General features: G+C 36.6%; 1 protein-coding gene across 1 annotated transcript in view; it reads left to right on the forward strand.

The window, feature by feature from the left end:
* Positions 1-2,287: 2,287 nt before the first annotated feature.
* The window catches only part of LOC127165431 (LHFPL tetraspan subfamily member 7 protein), a 178,959-nt gene continuing 156,707 nt past the window's right edge, over positions 2,288-24,539 (forward strand). Inside the window, exon 1 of the mRNA XM_051110063.1 lies at positions 2,288-3,015. Coding sequence (XP_050966020.1) covers positions 2,704-3,015 — 312 coding nt within the window. The 5' untranslated portion in view covers positions 2,288-2,703. The remainder of the gene's footprint in view (positions 3,016-24,539) is intronic.

Below are 24,539 nucleotides of genomic sequence, written 5' to 3' on the forward strand. Positions count from 1 at the left end.
AATGCATTCAAAAAAGGCACTTTTCTTTTCGCTGAGCAGAAAGTGGGCGGGTCTTACAAATAAAGGTTCTCATTGGTTAGTGAGTTTCGAAGTGACATTACCCATTATTTATTTGTTTGTAGGCATGTTTTTAAAAGATATAATTTCAAATTGAATTTTTAAAATGATTTGTTTCAGTGAATCTTTAAGTCGTTCACTTTTTAAAAGCTTTTTTTAAAGGATTTTAAAGCATTTTCAAGATATTGCATTTATGGAAAATGAAATGTATTGAAATATAAAGCATTGAAATACATTACTTTGCTATACAAATATTTATCGGGGCAACGCAAATGCACTGTAAACTTTAAATCACATTTTTTTCGAGTGCTATTCAATATATGACATTTACTTTCATCAATACTGCTGTTGTTGCAATCACACACATTTTAGACAACAGTTTTACAGCTTAAGTAAAAAGTTTGCATACACAAATGCACTGAAAACATGATTGAAATATAACTTGAACTTTAATCTCATTTTTTCCCATCATTATTTTCCTTAGGCGCTCTGTACGAGTGGTAGTTTCTAACCAGTGAAATAAACTACCAGTCAAATGTTTTTGATTTTTAAGGTCTTTAAAGAGGTCTCTTCTGCTCACCAAGCCTGCATTTATTTAATTCAAAATACAGCAAAAGCCATAATGTGAAATATTTTTACTATTTAAAATAACTGCTTTCTATTTGAATATATTTTAAAATGTAATTTATTCCTGTGATCAAAGCTACATGTTCAGCATCATAACTCCAGTCTTCAGTGTCACATGATCATTCAGAAATCATTCTAATATGCTGATTTGATGTTCAAGAAACATTATTATTATTTAAACCTGTTGAGTACTTTTTTTTTCAGGATCATTTAATGAATAGAAAGATCCAAAGATCAGCATTTATCTGAAATAAAAAGCTTTTGTATTTTGCCAAAAAAGAGTCAGTGTATATACATTTTTGTGGCAAAGAAATTACAGAAATTAATACTTTTATTTAGAAAGGATGCTTTAAATTGATCAAAAATGATGATAAAGGCATTTATAATGTCACTAAAGATTACTATTTCAGATAAATGCTGTTCTTCTGAACTTTGTTCAAAAAAAAAAAAAACTGAAAACATTCTACTCAAAATAATTCTACAAAATAATAAATGTTTTTTTTTGAGCAGCAAATCAGAATATTAGAATGATTTTTGAAGGATCATGTGACAAGTAATAATGCTAAAAAAATCAGTTTTGAAATTGCAGGAATAAATTACATGTTAAAATATATCCAAATAGAACACAGTTTTTATAAATAGTAAAAATATTTGAAAAATTTACCGTTGCTGTACTTTGGATCAAATACACAGGCTTAAAGAGACTTTTTTAAAAAACAAAAACAAAAAAAAACTTACTGTTCAAAAACATTTGACTGGTACGTGTATGTTGAGCATAACTAGAAAAAACATATTCTAGAAATTTCCATGATGCTTCTCCATCCAGACATTTTAAATCCCCTATTATAGTAAATTCATGAAAAGTGTTAAAATCAAGAAAATGCAGTGTTGCATTTTTGTAAACTTTAAATCACATTTTTTTCAAGTGCTATTCAATATATGACATTTACTTTCATCAATACTGCTGTTGTTGCAATCACACACATTTTAGACAACAGTTTTACAGCTTAAGTAAAAAGTTTGCATACACCTCACAGAATCTGCAAAATGGTAATTATTTTACCAAAATAAGAGGGACCGTACAAAATGCATGTTATTTTTGTTTTTCATACTGACCTGAATAAGATATTTCTCAATAAAGATGCTTACATATAGTCCACAAGAGAATAATATATTCTAGAAATGTCCATGATGCTTGTGCTCTATTTGATGCTCAATATTTGTTTTTACTCTCATACTGAAAAGTCCGAGGCACGACAAATCACCACCAGAGGGCAGTGTTAGACACGCCACGCTTTTACCCTTTCTGAAAATACCTTAGAATCCTAATAAGATATAAATTGCAACATAAATATTATTAGAGCTTTTATTGTATTTACGTTGTTTATGCATGTGGGTTGCTTAATTATATATTGTTCGTCATATATTTAAAAATGCACTTTTAGTATGTTGAGGTTAGACAGGTGAACGCAACGCAGAGCATAAATTATTACAGGTTTTTGTCTTATTAAAAAGGACGTGAGATTAAGATTTTCATGAATCAAAAACCCGTTTGAACACCTTCGCAGTGGCGGTGACGCCCACGTCCATGTGACTGTGTCAGGCGTGTAGCGCAGTAAGTTTGTGCTCTCACTCCCGCAGCGCCCGAGCTGCGACTCAGTGCCGAGGAAGATGATGATGATGGTGGTATGTGGGCTGTGAGTAACGCACACAGAGCGGATTCACATCTTACTCCACAGTGAGCACCTGCTGGTGGCACTTCTGAGAGCTTGAGCTCTGGGTGTGACGGCTGTCTTTTGTCCTCCACCTGCTTCCTCTCAGATGAATTAACTGGAATATCTTCTCTATTGAACTGGATCGTCCTGGAATTATATTTAATTGAAAAGTTAGTCGTGCTTCTGCTCTCTAGTTCACTGGCGCATCTGTGTCTCAGCGGCACTCTGGACGTATCGGTAACTCATGTGTTTGTGTGATTATTGGTGCTCATCTAATGTCACCCAGTGAGTGAGCGCGCTCCAGATGCACACGCTGTTTGATCGGAATTGGAAAGGGCTGGGAATCGATCTGTCTCCGGTCTCGTTGCCCCACGTTGCCGTGAGGATGTTCAGCTGTGTCGGGTGTTTTTGGGTGCTCCTGTCCTCCGCCCTGGTCGCGATTTGCAGTTTCAGTTTCATCTCTCCCGCATGGATAGTGAAGGACCACCTGAAAAACAAGGACTCAGTGAGTTTCGGGCTCCTGTGGCACTGCTCTGAGTCTCTGGATCATATGTACAGATGTTACACCTTTGGCGGGCTGGGCAAATTTCAAGAGATTCCTTCAAGCTCTTGGCAGGTAGGTTGGATGTGGATGTATATGGTAAACATACACTAAGTCATAACATGTTTTAGTTATTAAAATGGTGAGGATATTGCAACTTTTCAGTGAAACGTAGCCTGACCTGCAGAATTACAGCATCAGTCTGTATGGCAAGTGCACAAGCATTAATAACATGGGGGAACTTTTCTGTCCCAGGCTTTGATTGTAAAAAAACATGTTTGTATTTTTAGTTTTTATAATAAAACTCTCATAGTTTATAATAACCTTTTCCTGTTTTTGAAGTGTTGAAATGTTAGATTTTCACCATGTTCTCCATCCAGACATTTTAAATCCCCTATTATAGTAAATTCATGAAAAGTGTTAAAATCAGGAAAATGCAATGTTGCATTTTTGTCAACTTTAAATCACATTTTTAAGTGCTATTCAATATATGAAATTTATTTTCACCAAAACTGCTGTCGTTGCAATCGCATTTTAGACAAGTTTTACAGTTGAAGTGAAAAGTTTACATACACCTCGCAGAATCTGCAAAATGATAATTATTTTACCGTTAATTTTGTATTTAGTACTGCCCTAAATAAAATATTTCACAATAAATATGTTTACATATAGTCCACAAGAGAAAATAATAGTTGAAGTAGGTTTTTTTGAATAGTTAAACTGCCCGCTGTTCTTCAGAAAAATCCCTCAGGTCCTACAATTCTTTGTTTTTTCAGCATTTTTGTATATTTAAACCTTTTCCAGCAATGACTGTATGATTATAAGATCCATCTTTTTACACTGAGGACAACTGAGGGACTCATATGCAACTATCACAGAAGGTTCAAACGCTCACTGATGCTCCAGAAGGAAAAATACAAATTAAGAGCCAGGGGTGTAAACTTTTGAACGAAATGAGAATGTGTACATTTTTCTTATTTAGCCTAAATATCTTTTTTTTTTTTTCCATTTAGTACTGCCCTTCAGAAGCTACAGAAGATACTTACATGTTTTCTAAAAGACAAAATAAGTTACATTTACCCTGATTTTTAAATTAAAAAAGTTTTCACCCCCCAGCTCTTAATGCATTGTGTTTGAACCTTCTGTAATAGTTGCATATGAGTCCCTCAGTTGTCCTCAGTGTGAAAAGATGGATCTTATAATCATACAGTCATTGTTGGAAAGGGTTCAAATACACAGAAGTGCTGAAAAACCAAAGTATTCATGTGACCTGAAGGATTTTTCTGAAGAACAGTGAGCAGTTTAATTGATAAACAAGGGACTCATGTACAACTATCACTAAACAAAAAAACACAGCTATGGATCATTCAGGTAACAACACAGTATTAAGAAGAAGAATTCAGTTGTTATTTTCTCTTGTGGACTATATGTAAACATCTTTTATGTGAAAAATCACATTCAGGTCAGTACTAAATAAAAAAATAACATGTATATAATTAACATTTTGCAGATTCTGCAATGCAAGGTGTGTGTAAACTTTTGACTTTAACTGTATTTGTAAAATTCATAAAGTGCTTATATTTTTTATTAATGAGAAATGACACATTTCTTTTCTTTGCCCAGACACAGAGTGAAAGTTTGAACATCATAAAAATGTCATTTTAATTTAATTTATTTATTTAGGCATTGAAATATTAAATGTCACAGATGTATATTTACTGCAGTAATCCACTATTTTGTAGAGGGGGGGTCAAAATGACAAGTTTCACCTGAGATTTGGAGCCAAATTTGATGGCCGTAAAAATGGCTTTAGAAAGCAGGCAGCATCGTTATTTTATTTTTACACAGAGATTGGTAAGTCTAGTAGTTGCCTCGGGTTTGCATGCCTGTAACTCAAGAAATGTAAAAGATATTTCTTAACATACCTTCCTTTTGGCATCTTCATTTTAAAGGCCCTCCATGGTTCACTCCCAGAGATATGGTGGGATTAATGCAGCTCCATGAGTAAACTGGACAATTGTACACATTTTCAGTGGTCAAAAACCAAAGATGGGTCACTTTGCATACTGCTGATAGTTTTTTTCTTTTAAAGAAGAATATCTAAAGAACAAATAATGTTTAAACTAGTAATGTTTCTCGTGATTTTAACAGCTTCTGAAACTACCAAGAGTTCAAATACGCAGTATTGCAACTACACATTACGGTATTGACTTCCTGATATCTATGAGAGTAAACCTTTGTTTGAGTTCACATGGAATGACCCAGTAGCTTTAACAAGTCCATATTTGAAAATCCGAATCACAAAAAGTGGATATATTTAATTTTTATACACTGGATGTTATTCGATACTTTTCTCAGAACTTCCAAGGCTTATCCAACTTATCCTTTTGAAGGCAATCTCAAAAAGTGAAACAGTTGTCATTACCATTACACACAATATGAAGAATCCACATCATCACACATTATACACTACCAGTCCAAAGTTTTTAAACAATAACATTTTTCATGTTTTTTAAAGACATCCCTTATGCTCACCAAGCCTGCATTTATTTGATCCAAAATAAAACAAAAATAGTACAATTTTGAAATATTTTTACTATTTTAAATAACTGTTTTCTATTTGAATATATTTTAAAATTGAATTTATTCCTGTGATTTCGAAGCTGATTTTTTTTTAGCATTTTTTTTTAGCATTTTTAGCAATGTTACTGTTCAAAAACTTTTGACTGGTTGTGTACCAAATTAGATTATACCTCTTGGTTGGTTGCTCATGTTCAGATCTTTATTCTATGACATTAAATTAATTTTTTAACAAAGACAAAACCATAGTGTCACGAAGTTCGCTGTTGCAAGATTTTACTTTTGTCCTGAGTAATCACCCTTATATTGCTTTATAAACTCTTCTTTTAAAATAAAAAAACGTGGATCATGAAAGTAAAATATAAAATCGCATGGCACAGATGGCGCTTGGCACATTCCTTGTTTATGATTTGAATGAAGAGCAAACCATGCTTATCTCAGTGCAGGACGTAGTAGTTTTGCTCATTTGACATACATAGTTCTATTCTTAGCAGCAAAGTGCATCAGTCGTTTTCAATAATTCAAAGCTCATAAAACAAGAGTCGAAATGGGACCGTCCCAGTAAATGCTGATCAGTCCTACTGGTGAAAATAAAAACATAGTTTTACATCGCCTGTTGAAATTTCCTTTTGCAGTTTACAACCTTGTAAAGTTTATAAATGATCTGTTATGCCTTAAAACTGGGTCACTTGAAAAAGGCCAACACCTAAGTGTAAAGGACAGAGACAAATAAGGATCAAGATTTCTGGAAAGGTTAGTCAGAGACCATGTGCGTGTTTATCAGGCTTTGTCGGACTGTCTTCACTAACATTTGTAAATTCAGAGCTGATATGTCCTTGGGGAACATCTGCCTGTAGCAGCTTCACTCATAGAGTCTTTTCATTGTGTACCTCTATGAACATTTATAATAGCAAACATATCATATAACTTATAAGCTTATATAAAATGCCCAAGAGGTTACATCTTTCATTTCACACTTTTATCTTTTCTATTGTCTTCAGTTCATTTTGACCCATTTTCAGGAAGAAATACAGTATAAATACCACATTGTTTTTGATATTGGAACCAGGCTGTGTCACACTGTCAGAATATCAAAACAAACACATTTAACAAAAGCCTTTTTAACAAAAAGTGTTACATTTCACTCTTATTTGACCTTTAGCTTTATGAATCGGTTTGACCTTAAAATACTTGCCATTTAGTAAGATTTGGCCCCTCACATGGTCTGTTTTCCATGATAGGGATGATAAGGCTAAAGGTCACCTGGAGTAAAAGGCCCCAATGATGTAATATTCTCCTTAAACACTACCTGGCAACAAAAACACCACAGCTCTTTCCGAAACACCTGTAGTACTGAAACCGGAAATGTGGATTTATTGTGAGGATGTGCAAAGTGGGCTCATATTGACAGCTTCAGACATAATGGAAATTTATGTGTGAAATACATGGAAACTAAAATTGTAGCTCTGTACAGTGTTCATTTTGTTAATTAAACAGAAAGTTGTCCAAAAATGGGTTTTTGCACATCATAGAAGACCATTTTGGGTTCGCCAAAGAATCTTTCAGCGAACAGTTCTTAAACAAACCTTTTTTTTTTAATGTGAAGAACACTTTAATAAAAGCTATTTCCACTATGAAAAATGTTTTGTAAAATGGAAAGATGCCTATGTCATAGATGCCTTTATTTTAAAGATGAAAGTTTCATTGTCTGTAAACAACTCAAAGGAAGGAAAAATCACAAATGAAATCTCTCTAATGTCTCAGTTGATGCTCCAAAACATCTTAAAGGTAATTCAGAGCAGTAAATGGAGATGTTTAAGGCTGCCAGCTATGCTCAGATCTAAGTAAAAGAGATTTTATTATGCTAATTAATTTTATATCTTTACATACAAACTATATAATATCCTAAATGCTTTGTGAAGGCTTCAGTCATTTTTAAATTAAGCTGTATCCCTACCATGCCTCTAAAATACATCTTACACAAACCTTTTTTATGGTATTAAATTTTAATTAATGCATTATTTTATTCAGCTCTCCCAGAAGGACATATATAAAGTCCATCAGTAATATAGTTTAGCATTTGTGTTGCCCTGTTTTCAACAGACCTTTTCCATTTCAGATAATGAAGAACACAGTAGTCTTCCTCTTGTTCCCTTAGTACCCTAAAGCTCTCTCTCTCTCTGTTTTCTCTGAAGCAACCTTGTGTCTTATGATTTATGTATGGATAAAAAATTAGCATTTGAAAGGAGATATTAATAAATTGCTTTTCTTGGATTTGTAGAAGAATTTGAAGGGTGGAGGATAAAGATGTTCTGTCCATACTCAAGGCATTAGAGAATGAAAGAAAAGAATGGATTTGGGAGTAGCGTTTGGCAGTGATGTGTACTTCTGCTAAATGCTTGAGTGTACACAGCTCTGACTGCTGAATCATTTATTTATAAGCATTGTTAGCACTGCCATCTTTGTTGTTTTGGAGGTGAAGGGTTTAATAATGTTCCTGAGTAAGTTATAAACTGTGCATCTTTAAAGTTGATGTGATAAAGTTTATGGTTTCAGTGTTAAAATACTTCTCTCAGTTTAATGTGCTGAGACGACTCTAAGTCAGTCAATGGTAGATTGACTCCTCAAAGAGCGTAAACACCGTGGCTTTGTGCTGCTTTCAACATTGAGTTTATTTTGAATTAACCAATGGGGTTAGTTTGCGGTGACGCTGCTTGTTTGGACCAATGGCAGGATGGGGAGCCTCCTGAAAGCCTTTTTAGAAAAAATCTTAAATATTGTCACTGCACACTTACAGTTGAGGTCAAAAGTTATTGCCTTGCAGAATCTGCAAAATGTAAAAGTATTCTACCAAAATAAGAGGGATCATACAAAATGCATGTTATTTTTTTATTTAGTACTGACCTGAATAGATTATTTCACATGAAGAATATTTATATAGTTTATATATAGAAAATAATAGTTGAATTTATGAAAGTGACACTGTTCAAAAGTTAACATACACTTGATTCTTAATATTGTGTTGTTACCTGAATGATCCACAGTTTTTTTGTTTGTTTGTTTGTTTATTTAGTGATAGTTGTTCATGAGCACCTTGTTTGTCCTGAACAGTTAAACTGCCCACTCTTCTTCAGAAAAATCATTCAGGTCCTGCAAATTCTTTGGTTTATCAGCATTTTTGTGTATTTGAACCCTTTCCAACAAATGACTGTATGATTTTAAGATCCATCTTTTCACACTGAGGACAACTGAGGGACTCATATGCAACTATTACAGAAGGTTCAAATGCTCGCTGATGCTCAGATGGAAAGACGGTGAAATAAGAGCCAGGGGGGTGAAAACTTTTTGACTTTGAAGATCTTAAAAGTTAAATTTAACTTATTTTGTCTTCTTGGAAACATGTAAGTATCTTCTATAACTTCTGAAGGGCAGTACTAAATGGAAAGAAATATGATATTTAGGCAAAATAAGAAAAATGTACACATCTTCATTCTGTTCAAAAGTTTACACCCCTAGCTCTTAATGCAATTTTTTCCATTTGAAGCATCAGTGAGTGTTTGAACCTTCTGTAATAGTTGCATATGAGTCCCTCAGTTGGATTTATACAACAGTTCTTTCTGGTCCTCAAATCTGATTGGCTGAGAGGAGTGCTATATTCTAGTAATATCAGAACTCCAACCAAATCCACTATGAATTTTATAAATAATACTGTTTTTGTGTCACGAAATGTAGTTTTAAGAATTTTTAAGCGCGAATGCACTTGTTTAGACTTCAAAAAGCAGCCTCACCTTGGCCAGTTCTTCTGCAATTTGCCGCTGGCTCAGGTTTCTCCATAGTGGTTAAACATGAGGCATAATTTGCTTTTAGTAAATCTAATGGGAAGTCTTTTATCTCATTAATCTATCATTTGTTCCAGAGCAAATAGTTTTGGCTGAGGGCAAAATCTCAGCCTTCATTTGTCATTCCTATTGATACAGATGGCTGATATTTTAGAAACCATTCTTTTCCCCCAGGCATTAGAAATTCTTGAAATTTGGCAGGTTTCTTCAGAATTTTCTGTTGTCTATGTGCAGCAAGTTTTGCCAAATTTAAACCTTGCATTTAAAAGACACAGGACAGGACGGTTAGTAATTATGTGCCACACCCACAAATATATTTGTCGGTTAATTTATCAAATTTGATTTGATAACTTTTTCAATTTTGAACCATTCCATCAAATTTAAGATCTCAGCTTATGGTTTCTCATACTCAGACACTTTTATGGATTTATGGATGGAAAAAATGGCAAAATAGTACAAATAAAATAGGATTTGAGCACATTCTGTGCTTGGACCCCTAAAAATAAGCAATCTAGCTTGCAAGTTTGCAGGTACAGTGCTATGAAATATCATTCTGACATGCTTTACTGGCTCAGTCACATAAGATATCATGCAATTAGTACTGGCTTATCACTCAAAGGAGAGATCTGTCTCTTTTTTCTCACTTCTCCACTCAGATTTGCTGACGGAGGCTGTTGTCATGCATGGGTGGCTGCCTTTCTCAGGTTTGGGTGGTCTCATGTTAAGTGTTGTGCCCACTCGGCCATCAAGCAATAAATACAGTACTTTTTCATCATGCTGACACGGTCCTGCCTCCACTCATTGATGTGCAGATTATTCCATTTATTTTAAGACCCCCCGTCACATATATCCCATATACGGACACACACTCATGTTTCTCAGCATGCCCCGTGCCCCTTTCTCTGTAGATGGCAAAGGCTCATGAGGCTTGTGTATAGGTTCACAGCATGACAATTTTATGGAGTTTCGTAGCTAATGGAACTGCAGTTCTTTGAAGAAGTGAGGTGAATATTTTGTAGTTAAGCTAAGTACTGTAACTGACAATGCATTATATAGAACTGTCGATGTCCTAAAACACAAAACATCGTCTTGTTAATAGCCTAACTTCAGCTATTTATATTTGGCAACAATTCCTTAACTATGTCTTGAACATTGGAACCATTTATTATTATTATTTTTTTTTTTACAAAGTATAAGGAAATAAAACAGTAGAGGAAATTTTAGGTCTAATTCTATTTGGGAAGTAGACATTTTAAGCTATTTGCAAATGATATTCTAAAATATGCACATTCACACATACAGTTGAAGTAAAAAGTTTACATACACCTTACAGAATCTTACAGAAAATGTTAATCATTTTACCAAAATAAAAGGGATCATACAAAATGCATGTTATTTTTTATTTAGTACTGACCTGAATAAGATATTTTGCATAAAAGACGTTTACAAATAGTCCACAAGAGAAAATAATAGTTTAATTTATAAAAATTACCCCATTCAAAAGTTTACATACACTTGATTCTTAATACTGTGTTGTTACCTGAATGATCCACAGCTGTTTTTTTTTTTTTTGTTTAGTGTTAATTGCCAATGAGTCCCTTGTTTGGGGGGTGAAAACTTTTGGAATTTGAAGATCAGGGTAAATTTCACTTATTTTTTCTTCTGGGAAACTATCTTCTGTAGCTTCTGAAGGACAGTAATAATTAAAAAAAAAAGATATTTATGCAAAATAAAAAAAAAAGTACACATCTTTATTCTGTTCAAAAGTCTCCAGCTCTTAATGCATCATTTTTTCAGTGAGAGTTTGAATCTTCTGTAATAGTTGCATATAAGTCCCTCAGTTTTCTTCAGAAAAAGATGGTTATTTGTAAGCCTAATATGTTGAAAACAAAACATTTCTTGTCTTGTCACATTCAGAATTTACATATCATGAATCATGTAAATGATACCATATTTTCAATTACAAACAACAAAATTTAAAGAAAAAGTTGAGTAGTTTGCATTACTGGATATTACCCTCAGTCAATTAACATTTCTTTCATAAAATAATTGTCAAATATTTAATAGTCTGCCATTTTACTTGGCTCTCTTTCAGCATTTAACTGACACTTTGCCCTGGAGTTTGGACTCTGTTTCTGTGAACCGTAAACCCGTCTACTTTAATTTAATTGGCCATCTCAATCATTCTGACTTTGATGAGCGCTGTAGGACCACTGAGGCAGATCAGCCTAAAAATGGGGGGACTAGTCCTCCTCAGTGTCTATAATGGATGCAGCTCTGTATTTAGGCTTGAAAATTCATTAAAGTGGTGTTTATTTGTTAACATTATCTTGATGATCAAAATGTGTAGGAATCATAAACATTTGTTGGTGATAGAGCTGAAAATACATAAAAAATGTCAATGATTTTGGTCTTAGATCTTAGTTCTTTCAATACATTTTTCAAAACTGAATCAGCAAAACCTGACCTTTTTGCTTACTGCCCACATAGTTCATCTTGTGAAAATACCCTCTCATGTTTTTGTGCTGCATTATTGAGAAATGTTCTTAGTTCCCAGTCAGAGTCTCTGTGTTTGTATTCCTTCTTCAGACCGTGTTGTTTTGTGGTGGATCTTTTGTGATTCTCTTTGCCTCCATCATCTCCATGTTTCAAAGCCTCCGTGGGCCAAAGAGCACATGCAAGTCTCCAGCTGTCTGGATTCTGTCAGGCAACAGTCGTGACTGTGATTTTACTGCCAACTTATTCCTGATAAGATATTAAATGAAGTTTAGCCAAAAGTAAATATTTCTGTCCCTTTTATAAGTACATATTTATATGATAATGACTGTTGGATCCGTAGAAGACTGATTAAAGAGTTTTAATCTTATAACCTCTAGTGTGAGTTTGCTAAATGAAAAGTATGGAAGCAGATTAGACTCAATAATTCATGCAAAAGACACGATGCACACGTGTAACCTAATTCACATGCACAAAATATATATATATTCACAAAAACAAATTCACGTGCACAAAATAAGAATATAAATTCATAAAACACGTTTCACAATTGCAAAACAAAATTCACAGATGTACGACTGTGTACAAAAATTTTGAATGTTTAAAATTCACGAGTGTATCACGAAATGTGAGTGTGTGAATAGCCTTTTTTGCGTGTGTATTTTTTAGACTTGCGTGTGTGTTTTTGAGACTTTCCTGGCAGCGAACTCCTCCCACGCCAGTCACTCGTACTCTTTAGCCAATCAGATTTGAGCCTGTCGATCGACCAATCATAACCTGCTGTGGGCGTGCCCACCTGTATGTTACATTATCAGCGCGAGTCCGTAGTTCCACTTACGATTCAGCTGTTGATTGTCTCATTTAAGGTAACTAGCCTAGTAACGGTGTATTGTTTTATCTTACATGCTTACTTAAAAATTGAAGGTAAAATCAGTCGTTTAGACACACTTGTTAACGTGACCAGTGTAAGCCAGCGGCTGCTATGAAAACAGATAGTGTTGCCAAAGATGCAGGTGTCTTGTGTTAGCCACAATGTCCTGTATATTGGCCAAAATGAAGAAAGAATTCTGTTCATTGCCATGTTTTTGTTCAGCAACGCTGGGTGGCCACAGCCCAGTCTAGCTCCCACTTAGCACTGACCCTGCCTTTATTATCATAGCTTCATGTAATGATGAATAGACCTCACGAGAACTCAGTGTATGAATAACGGTGTGTTTGTACTTAATTAATACACACTAATCATTTTTCAGGATTTAAACACTTTGGAACAACATCTGGATGACAGTTACAGACCTCTTCATTCACATTGATCTTTATTTCTTTTATGTACTTTACCTTTATGCATTCATTTATTAATGTAATCAACATTCATTTAATCTTATGTTGAGTTGTGATGTAAAAATCTTTGAGATTACAATACAAAAGATGATGTTGGTTAGCAGCAATTGTATTTGCTTGGTAACCGTTGTGGAATTTATGCTGGTCAGACAAAGACTGATCATAAAAAGGAATGCAGCAAAGATTATTCAGTAAACTTTATTCAACTTCTGACTTGTTTTGAATGTTTTAATTCTGACATAAAACCAGAACATTTAACAATGCATAACAAAGCTTTATGCCTTAAAGGGGTGCTATTATGCAGCATGGTTGGTATAAACACAAGCATTGACTAGAGTGGCCCGCTTCAGAGCTGTGTGCCGCACACGTGTGCAGTACAGGGGGTCGAAACACATGCCGAATCTACTCCGGAGCTGTAATGCGCCGCAGACGCGTGCAGTGTGTGGTAAGAGATTTATTCATCATGCAGTGTAAATAGCCTCACTTATAACGCGAGTGTTTTTTAAAATGCATAAACTTGCACTAGAATAGGCTAGACTAATCAGTGCTGATGTTCTTTGATAATGTTAGGCTGCTTTTAGCCTTATGCTGGAGCTGGTTTTGGGCAATGAAACTAAGTATGTAAATAATTAAATACATTAGCACAATAATATCATGTATTGGTGATCTCGCAGGCTGATGATACGACCCAACACTACTGTAGCGTATTGTTTACTCACTTATATTAAAATTTATCCTGGCACTTCCAAGCTTTCAGTCAAGCTTTCCTCATCAGTCCAAAACAAGTCCAATAATATGCATCCATCCATAATAAATAGTGCCTCACACGGCTCTGGGAGGTTAAAGGACTCCTGTAGCAAATCAATGCATTTTTGTAAGAAAAATATCCATATTTAAAACGTATCACTTTAATCTAGCTTGCACTAACAGTTGTACACGGAACTTGCTTCTTTGACAAGGGGCGTGGCAGTACTGACACACCGTCTAAACTGTTTGCCAATCACAGCACAGTGGGACAGCTAACCAGTCGCAAAACATTTCGTTTTTCGGAAGGCGGGCCTTCATTAAACCTGGAACTAATCAAGCCTTATGTGCCAGGCTGGGATAAATGTATTGTAATAATGTAAATTATGTTAAAAATAATGCTTGTTTGGAACCACCAAGCATGAAAGCATGTTTTAGTTTGTAAAAGAGCATAATAGGACCCCTTTAACAAATACAAAGTCATAGGGTACCATTCTGAGAGAAATGTAGTAATAATGCATGACTTAATGCAAAAAATCAGTTGAAACTGTCAAAATGGATGGGTTGCAACATGACTGTTTTGAAAGAGTTACAGTTCCAAATGAAACTTCTAGATTCACATAACCTCATAATTTGTGGTAGGGGTTGAATTAGGAGCAGCAGGGTCATGGGTGTCTCAGCAGCTACTTGTACATCATTAGCCTCACAATTCTGAAATAAATAGTATCTGCAGGCTGCAGCATAAACAAACTTAAATGAAATGTACATGGTTTACAATGTGTGCATGTTATTACATCGTCATCAGCTGAATGCGTGCCATCACAGGACTTGAGACACAAGACAAGCTCTGCTCTGACAGCTCTTTCCTGTCTTCAATAAAAAAACAAAAACACAAGAGACTTAATGTGGTATGGTATCCACGTGAATGATTCTTTATTAAATAACCATAACAATCGATAAATATTAAAACATAATACACTCTGAACTAAACAGCAGCTGCTGGCTTACACTGGTCACGTTAACGTGTGTCTAAACGACCGTTTTATCTTCCAAATTTTAAGCATGCAATATAAAATAATACACCTTTACTAGGCTAGTTACCCTACATCAGACGATCATGATGACGTAACATGCAGGTAGGCATGCCCACAGCGGGTTATGATTGGCTGATCGACAGGGAGGAGTTCGCTGCCGGGAAAGTGAATATATATGTGAATATATATGTGAATATATATATATACACACACACACACACATATATATATATATATATATATATATATATATATATATATTTAATATTATTTTTCGTGCACTGGAATTTGGTTTCATGCGAATTGGGACACGCATGTGTGCATCGTGTCTTTTGCGTGAATTATTAATGAGTCTAATCTGCTTGCGTAGAAAAGGGGTTGTTTAAAACAAGCCAAAAAGAAACCATAAGGGTCACATCTGTCATCATGTCTGAGGTTATTATTTTTTTGTGTTCATCTAAAATTTGGTCTTTTTTTATCATGATTTAATGGCAGGCCATGTCCAGTTGCACTTTTTCATCATCGTGTTTGGATGCCTTTAAGTGAAAAGACCCATGATCACTAATAGAGCTTCTTTCCGTCAGTGTCCTAGTTCCCCATGGGCACGAGTGTGCTGTTGACAGGCTGAGTTATTAGTTCTTGTTGAGGAAGTCATTCTGCCCTCGGCTACAGTGGTTGGACGGCGATGAATGCGCTGGAAGAGCGGGGTGTGAAGGAAGTGATGCTTGCCAACCGGTCTCACTCAAGCTGTTAGATGTGACAGAGCAGTAATGAAGTTAGCGTTGAATGTGGGACTGATATTAAAGCTATGCTGTCTTCACTAGGGCAGGTTCCTGAAACCTTGAACCCTTAGAATTTGTTGCGTAACCCATCCTGCATAGTTTGTGCTACAGACATTGATTGTCCCTTTGTGTGCTCTTAGTTATAGTTATTGTTTTTGGTGTGAATGGGCCTTTTGTTAAAAGATGTACCTAAACCAAATGTAGAATAACGTGTAGACTTGGTGATGAATTCCTTCAGTTGGAACAGGAAGGATATGTTCACACTGCAGGCAAATGTGGCCCAAATCCGATAGTGTGACAGTGTAAACGGCACAAACCACATGGAAACTGATCTTCTCCATTACAATTTGTACCACTTTCATATGTGGTACTAAATCCGATACAGATGTTTTGCAATGTGACCGCAGTGTGAGCAGTCATATCGGAATTCATGCGACTTTTACGTCACTCCAGATCAACAATTATTACGATTCTGCGCTTATGGGAGCCACTTCAAAGATTTTACATACCCAAAGTTATCAAGGCAGTTGCGAAAGGTAGTCAGTGGAAGTACAGTGATGTGTCAGAACTCATAAGTATTACAGTGACAACTCTATATACAAGCATAAACACAAAATTGCTTACTTTATGTTCCCATGTTTACTTCCGTATGATGATGTGGTGCACAAGTGTTGCCAAGTCCGCAGTTTTCCGTGGAATTGGGCTACATTTTCACTGTTCCTGCGGGTTGTTTTTCAACTCTGTGAGTTGAAGCGACCCCACTAACATAATATTTATCCCCTGGACCGCGATTGGTCTAGTTTTGGACTAGTTTTGAGAAGCAGTTGGGCCTGGCAACCCTGTTTGTATTCGTATTGTACTTTTGTGCATATAGGTCAGTTCAGGACCATAATCTGTTCACACTGGAAATCTAATAGTGGCCACATTTAAAACAAAAATGTGAACAGCTATGCAAAAAAAAAAAAAAATTGAGCAGTAAGGCCGTGTGTCCAGCAAAGTGTTTTTCCCGAGGATGGCGTATTTCTTCAGTTGTTCTTAAATGAGAGCATCACGTTTGTTTTAAAATGCCAGGAACGTTTAACTTTGAGTAAAACGCTGCGCTCATTACTGTCACTTTCTAGTCAGCTAACCAATCAGAGTGGAGGAGGGGCAGGACTAAAACCGATCACGGTTGAACAACATTGAAGACTGAAGAACATTGGAGAAGTTAATATTGCTTGTCTCCAAGTATGTCTTTACCAGATGGGAGTCCTAGACTACCATATTATTGTTATGAAAAATAATGGTAGGAGAAACATTTTATTCGCGACACGTCTGAGTAAAATATTTAATAAAATATAAATATAAAATATATTTTCGGAAGCGTATTTCATATCATAGCAACCACAGCGTCTCAATGGAAAAAAAAAACGCTGCGCTCTCAAGCACTCACGGCTGGGCGATTTCAGTGGAGTGTCTGGCCTTTTCAGCTGGCTAAAAAAGCTTTGGTGGACACGCAGCCTGAGGCTCGCAATGTGAATGCAGACACCATCAAGCAATGCCCTGTAAACCACTCAGAACACCCTAGCTTACAACACATTAGCAGCCATATACTGTACCAATGATGTCATGGTACAGTATCATTGATGATATCAGTGATATCATTATTCTTAATTTTATTATTATTGACAGAAGCTGTGTTTGCATAAACCGCAAACTGAAATTGCGAATAGAAAATATGCCTAATGGAAACACGTCAGTGTCGCAAAAACAGTTTTTCTGCATGTGGTGGTTTTTTCAGGCAATTCTGAAAAGGAATCTTTTGCAAACTGCAGTGGAAATGGCTTTTTCGCATTTACAGCTCACCTTACGTAAAAGTCATGATTATTTTTGTACTATAACCTAAAAAAAAACACCTCATATGTGCCTGCTTAAACAAGCATTGACTACACAATGCTTGAATAAGGGGCTTCCCTTGCCATTAAAGCTTGGATAACAACTTACTTACACTTCACAAGTCTGCTGAGCTAGTCGTGGCCGCTCTATTCAGTGGTTGTGTTTATACTAGATGCACCGCGGCTCGTATCAGGTTTAGAAGTGTCCCAGAAGCGTCTCTCTGCGCTGCTTCTGTAAAGACAGATGTCTACGTCTCCTATGATTAAAATTAATGGCTAGTGCAGTGGTTGCGATATACGTAAACCTACTAACATCCATCACCATGACTTGTCGCAAGAGGAAACGATTACGTTTTAGTTGCATAACATCGGTCAATGAAAACGACATTTCGCAACATTTTTTTTATCAACATTTGTAAAATGTCACAAATGTTTTGTGCAAATCTGTAATGGAAACAATGTATTTGGTCAACCTTATGTGAACACTGCTGCTGCCTGAATATGCATGTGTGTGTGTGTGTATATATATATATATATATATATATATATATATATATATGTATTCTAGACAGGTGGAACTGGGGGAGGTGGAGGGTTTCGAAGGAACTAGATAGCACACTACAGGATCAACTTGAAGCGAACACTAAATCAGATTATTTAAACACTGAGCAAGCAATCTCATTGTTTGCAATCAGCTTGTGTCATGTAGTAAATTATGTGATTGCTAGAAGGACCTGTCACCCTATGCCATTTAGAGTTTCATGACTGAACTAGATGCACTAATTAATATTGTTGTTGTTTATTATTGACCCCCAGTCCCCAGACCCCGGTTTAAAACCCTCTGGTCTAGGATACTATATAAATGTAATGCACTAGTGGATGGGCTCACAGTTCACAGAACAGCTCCTCGCCTCTCTCACTTTCCGTTCGGTCTCTCACAAGCACACATGCTGCGTGTCTTTTTTTTCTGGAGGTCCTTGTAGTCTGTATCTTCAGAAGGCAGCAGTAATTTCCTGCATCTGAACCTGTTAAGGGTTCTCAGCCCGCGGAACCAAACCACCGAAGCTGTGAGTTTTATCATGGCCGCCACATTGCTGTCTAATGAAATGATGGATGAGGCCTAGTTTCTCTCTCTCCCTCTTTCACTCTGCCTCTCTCTTCCTCTCCCCGCAAGAATGAGAGAGAGTGCGCACAGAGCAGAGCAGAAGCATGGCGGTCCCAGCAGAGAGAACCCACATATTAAACTGGCACAGGGGCCAGCGGATCAGCTGTCAGGCTGAGAGATATACAACACCCCAGCTCCATGCATTTATACAGAGAGCAGAGCAGCATAAGGGGAGGAAGCCTTTAGATCGAAGTCACTCACTCAGTACATGACCCAAGGTTTTTCTCACTGCAGATTTACAGGATCATAGTTACAGATCTCCTTTCTCTGTAGAGCTTTGCACAGAAGTTTACGTAGCCCTTGAAGAATCTGTAATGTGCATTCTCTATTAAAATAAAAATGAGTTATTTTTTTCTCTGTTTTAGTACAAAGTAAAAAATATGAAACAACATAAAACTAAATCTTTTTTTTTTTTTTTTTTAATTATAAATATATTGCAGTTTACTTAGGGAATATGTAAATTTATGAGCAGAACTGTATGGGTCTCTTGTTCCTCTCAGGACATTCAGTGAATCAACAAAGCCTCTGGCTAATGGAAATATCCTCCTTTTGTGCGTGATGGTAGCTTGCAGTGATAAGGTATGAGATATATAAGAGTTGTGTTTGTGGAACAGGACTCTGGGGAAAAGTTACCTCCAATCAGATCAAGCCCAGAGAGGATGGGGAAGTAAATTAGTGTCATTCCCATTTATTCACTTTTTTCCCTTCAGCCCTGTTTACAACTTGCATTAACGTCTCGGATGATCCAATCACAAGAGGTCAGGAAAGACAGATTGCTCTTCTCCTGTATCTTCTACATATATACAGATTTTGCAAGAAGTCTCATGCTCACCAAGACTGCATTTATTTGATCAAAATATATTGAAATACACTCTTACAAGAATGAATATCATAATGTTAGGTGGAAAGAAGACTAGAGCACTGCTTGGATTTATTCAGTTTTAGTGTCACAAGCATGACAGCCTTAACATGTCAATAATGAGAATTAAGGCCTTTGACCGCTTATCAGGTCAGAGCAGTTCTCTCCATGAGTGCCCTCCACACTGACCTCACCATCTCAAGGCTTTGTTCCCTTAGGAACTCCAAACCAGAAGCTCTAATTGTAGTGAAAGCATCTGAATGCAGTAAGGAGCAACAGAACAGTGACATTGTGAGTTCAGCGTTTGATGGGATTTAATCTGGCTGTGGTTTATTGATAATACATGGCACATATTAAAATGGTTTTGGACTCCTTTGGGAACAGCAGAGAGAGGATTGTGGATGAGAGAGCTCAGCGTCAGCATCTGTGGCAGAGATATGGCAACAGTTTGGATTGGATGGCGTGCTGGCATGACAGATAACAGTAAATAATAGAGACCGTGTTCCCACAATAGAGTTGAGAAACTGTGATCAGAGTCTTGGTTGCTGCATAAAAACATAAACAGGAATACTTCTTGAGTGTGAAAAGTGTAGGCAGTTTAATCTTACACACTGCAGAATTCCAAATCCATCAATCCATCCACCCATCTACAACAGAATTTGTCAAATCGTCAATCCATCTATCCACTGCACAATTCAAAATCGGTCAATCCATCCATCCATGGCAGAATTCCAAATCCATCAATCCACCCATTCACAGCAGAAATCCAAATCCATAAATCTAACCATCCATGGCAGAATTTCAAATCTATCAATCCATCCATCCATGGCAGAATTCCAAATCCATCAATCCATCCATCCATGGCAGAATACCAAAACCATCAATCCATCCATCCACAGCAGAATTCCAAATCCATGAGTCCAACCATCCATGGCAGAATACTGAATCCATCAATCCAACCATCGGCGGCAGAATTTCAAATCCACCAATCCATCCACGCCAGAATTCCAAATCCATCAATCCAACCATCCACTGCAAAATTCCAAATCTATTATTCCAAACATCCACTGCAGTATTCCAAATCCATCCATCCACTGCAGAATTCCAAATCCATCAATCCATCCACCCATCTGCTACAGAATTCCAAATCGTCAATCCATCCATCCACGGCAGAATTCCAAATCCATCAATCCATCCATCCACGGCAGAATTCCAAATCCATCAATCCATCCATCCATCCACATCAGAATTCCAAATCCATCAAGCCAACCATCCACGACAGAATTCCAAATCCATCAATCCAACCATCCACTGCAGAATTCCAAATCCATTAATCCATCCATCCATGCACGGCAGAATTCCAAATCCATTAATCCAACCATCCACTGCAGAATTCCAAATCCATCAATCTATCCATCCACAGCAGAATACCAAATCCATGAGTCCAACCATTCACGGCAGAAAACTCAATCCATCAATCCAACCATCCATGGCAGAATTTCAAATCCACCAATCCAACCATCCACTGCAGAATTCCAAATCCATCAATCTATCCATCCACAGCAGAATTCCAAATCCATTAATCCAACCATCCACTGCAGAATTCCAAATCCATCAATCTATCCATCCACAGCAGAATACCAAATCCATGAGTCCAACCATCCATGGCAGAATTTCAAATCCACCAATCCAACCATCCACTGCAGAATTCCACATCCATCCATCCCATCCATCCATCCATCCATCCATCCATCCCAGAATCCATCCATCCACTTTTTCAAAACTTTATTAAGCTAATATCAGAAGTCTTGACAAAGTCTGGACTTCTCTTTTCTAGTTAAAAGAACAGTAACGTGTTTTTTTCCTCCTAATTATAATTAATTTCAATTTTTTTTTTTTAAATTTGAATAGTGCACAACCCTGTAACATCTCTGAGTTAGGAATAATTCATGTCCAGTCCTAACCTCAAATATTATGAGGGAAACCACAAAACTGTTATAAACTGGTTTAAATTCAGACATTGATCAGATCTTATCTGCCTGGGTTCTTCGCGGCTCAAGGCTAATCACAGTCCTGCCTGTCTGATTTAGTACATTCTAGCAGGCAGACCAGCCCAAAAGCAATTTTGCTTTTGCAAAATACAGAAGCTTCAGTATTTGTCACAGGGTCTGAATTCTTTGGGCCTGGGGTTTTAGATTTGTTTTGTTTTGGTTTTAGGCAAATGTTACAGAATAATGTTTGTAGTCAAGACTCGGATGCGTTTGAACAAACAGCTGCTTGGACAGTAGAGTGAGCTGTGATGGATTGAGTTGCCAGTCTGGGATTGGATTAAGGGAGATTAACAACGTTAGCAGTGCATGGACTAAGAGGGAACTGTGGGTGATGTGATGCAGTCATAATGAAACAACATTCATAATCCATTGTACTTCTGTGGAAAATGGAAAAGCAATGAAAATCAAAAGTTGAGGATTTTTTTTCCCATACAGTGACAGTTCATAGTGACCAGAACTTCAAATGTGCCTAAAAAAAATATTAAATAAAAGAAAGATCTTACGACATGCTACATTTCAAGTGTTTGTTCTATGGTTCCATGCGTGTCAAAGACTGACATGAAAGAGAAGAAATTGTTGAATAAAGTCTTTATTTTAATTTTTTTTGCGCACAGAAAGTATTCTCATAGTTTCATTAAATTAAGGTTGAACTACTGATGCCACATGGACTATTTTAACAATGTACTTACTACCTTTCTGGGCCTTGAATGTGGTAGTTGCGTTGCTGTCTATTTAGGGTCAGAATGCTTTCGGATTTGATCAAAAATAACTTAATATGTGTTCCAAAGATGAACATCTTGACATGAGAGTAAGTATTTAATGACATAATTGTAATTTTTGGGTGAAATATCCCTTTAAGGGAATTAAGCTTTTTTTTTTGTTTGTTTGTTTTTTTTACATTCAAATGGTCAAGACTGCACGTGGGTATTTAGATACTTTCTTTGGTACATTGCAGTTTTAAGGAATGGTGTTGACTGATGAAATTGCACATGATTTGTAATTAAGCATATTAAAAACACCAGACAGACATATAAACCTAGTTAAAAACTTGTTTTTTACCACAGGGTGTCTTTAAGATACTATATGGGATATTATAACTTCCCTCATTTGCACTACATGGGAATAGTAGATTGGATTTATATTTGTCCTCCAGGGCCACATTTATGTCTCCAAGTGTAAATGGAATGTGCAAATCTAGTATGACTGCAAACTGATCAATCAAGACATTAAGTGTAACAGCCACATTCTTGGCCAGTGTAGCTATGCCTTTAGTCTTTGTTACTGTGTTACATTACACGTCTTCTAACAGAGCATTTATTGCTTAGACGGACAATGTAATTTATCTTTACATTTGAGTTAATTGGTTCAAATGAAGTACTTACAAATGGACAAAGTGATGCATTTAGAGAAAAGTGGCTGTTGTAAGGTAAAAAATGCTCCTGAAAATAAATTCCTCATAATAAAAAACATTAATTTGTGACACGGTGAGAGACGTGCGTTTATCGTGTTATGGTTCACAGTGTTGAGCAGTATCTACTCTTGATTGATTTTTCCCTGCCATTGTGACATTCAAGATCCTGTTGGCAGTGCAGCCCGCCTGTTTGCAGGGAAGAGTTCTGACTTATTAAAAATAGATTGTGAGGCATGGGAAAAAAGGGAAGGAGGGACGGGAGAAAATGAATACAGATGGACAGAACTGAGAGGAACAGAGTAAAAGTGGAGGCTAAAAAAGGAACGAAGTAACAACGTATCAGAGCCGAGGAAAATAGGTATGAGATGAAATGATGAGAGACCAGGCAGAAAAAAAAACAGCGCCTGTTCTCTTTCTTCCTCTAGGTGGAGGACAGAACGCTGAGTCAGAGCTTTCACCTCGCATGATGTCCATTACTTAAACAGCCTGTCTGCTTCAGCAGCTCCACAGGAGACCCTCTGGGTAGTTTATGTATTGATTTAACCGTGAGCCCAGGACCATTTTTTAGCGTAAATGATTGTTCGCTTGGCTTGATGCGTAGGGTACATGCTCTGCTGTGGGCTTGTTTCCATCAGCGGTCCTTGCGCGCAAGCCATTTGTAACGTGCGCGAACAGATGGATCACTGACCGCACAACAGCCTGCAGAGCAGATGTGTTAAATCTTTTCAAATAAAGAGCTGAGCTGTTGATGTCGGGTCAGAAACCTTTATGAAGCCGGCTTCTCATAAATGTTTGTTCTTTCGCACAAACAATACACAGAGTTCTCATTTTTCTCCACCCTGGGGACACTTTAAAAGAGCTATATCATGGAAAACTGGATTTTCTTGGTCATTTGAAGTAGAGTTTGTGCTCTGTAGATACTGTGTATCTGTCAGAGCTCAGGTCTTCAGAGTAATGTCTCAAGCACATTAGCATATGACAGTCCACATTTACAAAGCAACAGCCGTTAGCCAGCTCAGTCAAGGTGAAGCAGTAGGTAGAAGGCAATATAAATTTTTCAGTCCTTAGTCATTTTTAGTTGAGTAAAATAAATCAAGATCTTCAAACTGTTGAAGAACCGTCTGCCTGATCATAAAAAAAACAGTCCGCCATTTGCATAGAAGTCTTAAAGGGATAGTTCACCCAAAAATGAAAATTACTCACCCTCAAACCATACTAAGTTTTATATATGAATTTCTTAAAATCGGAGTAAAAAATGTCCTGGCTCTCTCAAGCTTTATAATGGCAGTGAATGGCTGTTGAGATTTTGAAGCAAAATAAAGTGCAGCCATCTATCATACTCTAAGTGCTCCAAAGCTCTGGCCGGTGAATAAATATCTTTTGAATCAGTGCATTTGTATAAGAAATATATCCATATTTAAAACCA

Source organism: Labeo rohita, chromosome 5 (assembly GCF_022985175.1).
Source record: "Labeo rohita strain BAU-BD-2019 chromosome 5, IGBB_LRoh.1.0, whole genome shotgun sequence".
Classification (NCBI taxonomy): domain Eukaryota; kingdom Metazoa; phylum Chordata; class Actinopteri; order Cypriniformes; family Cyprinidae; genus Labeo; species Labeo rohita.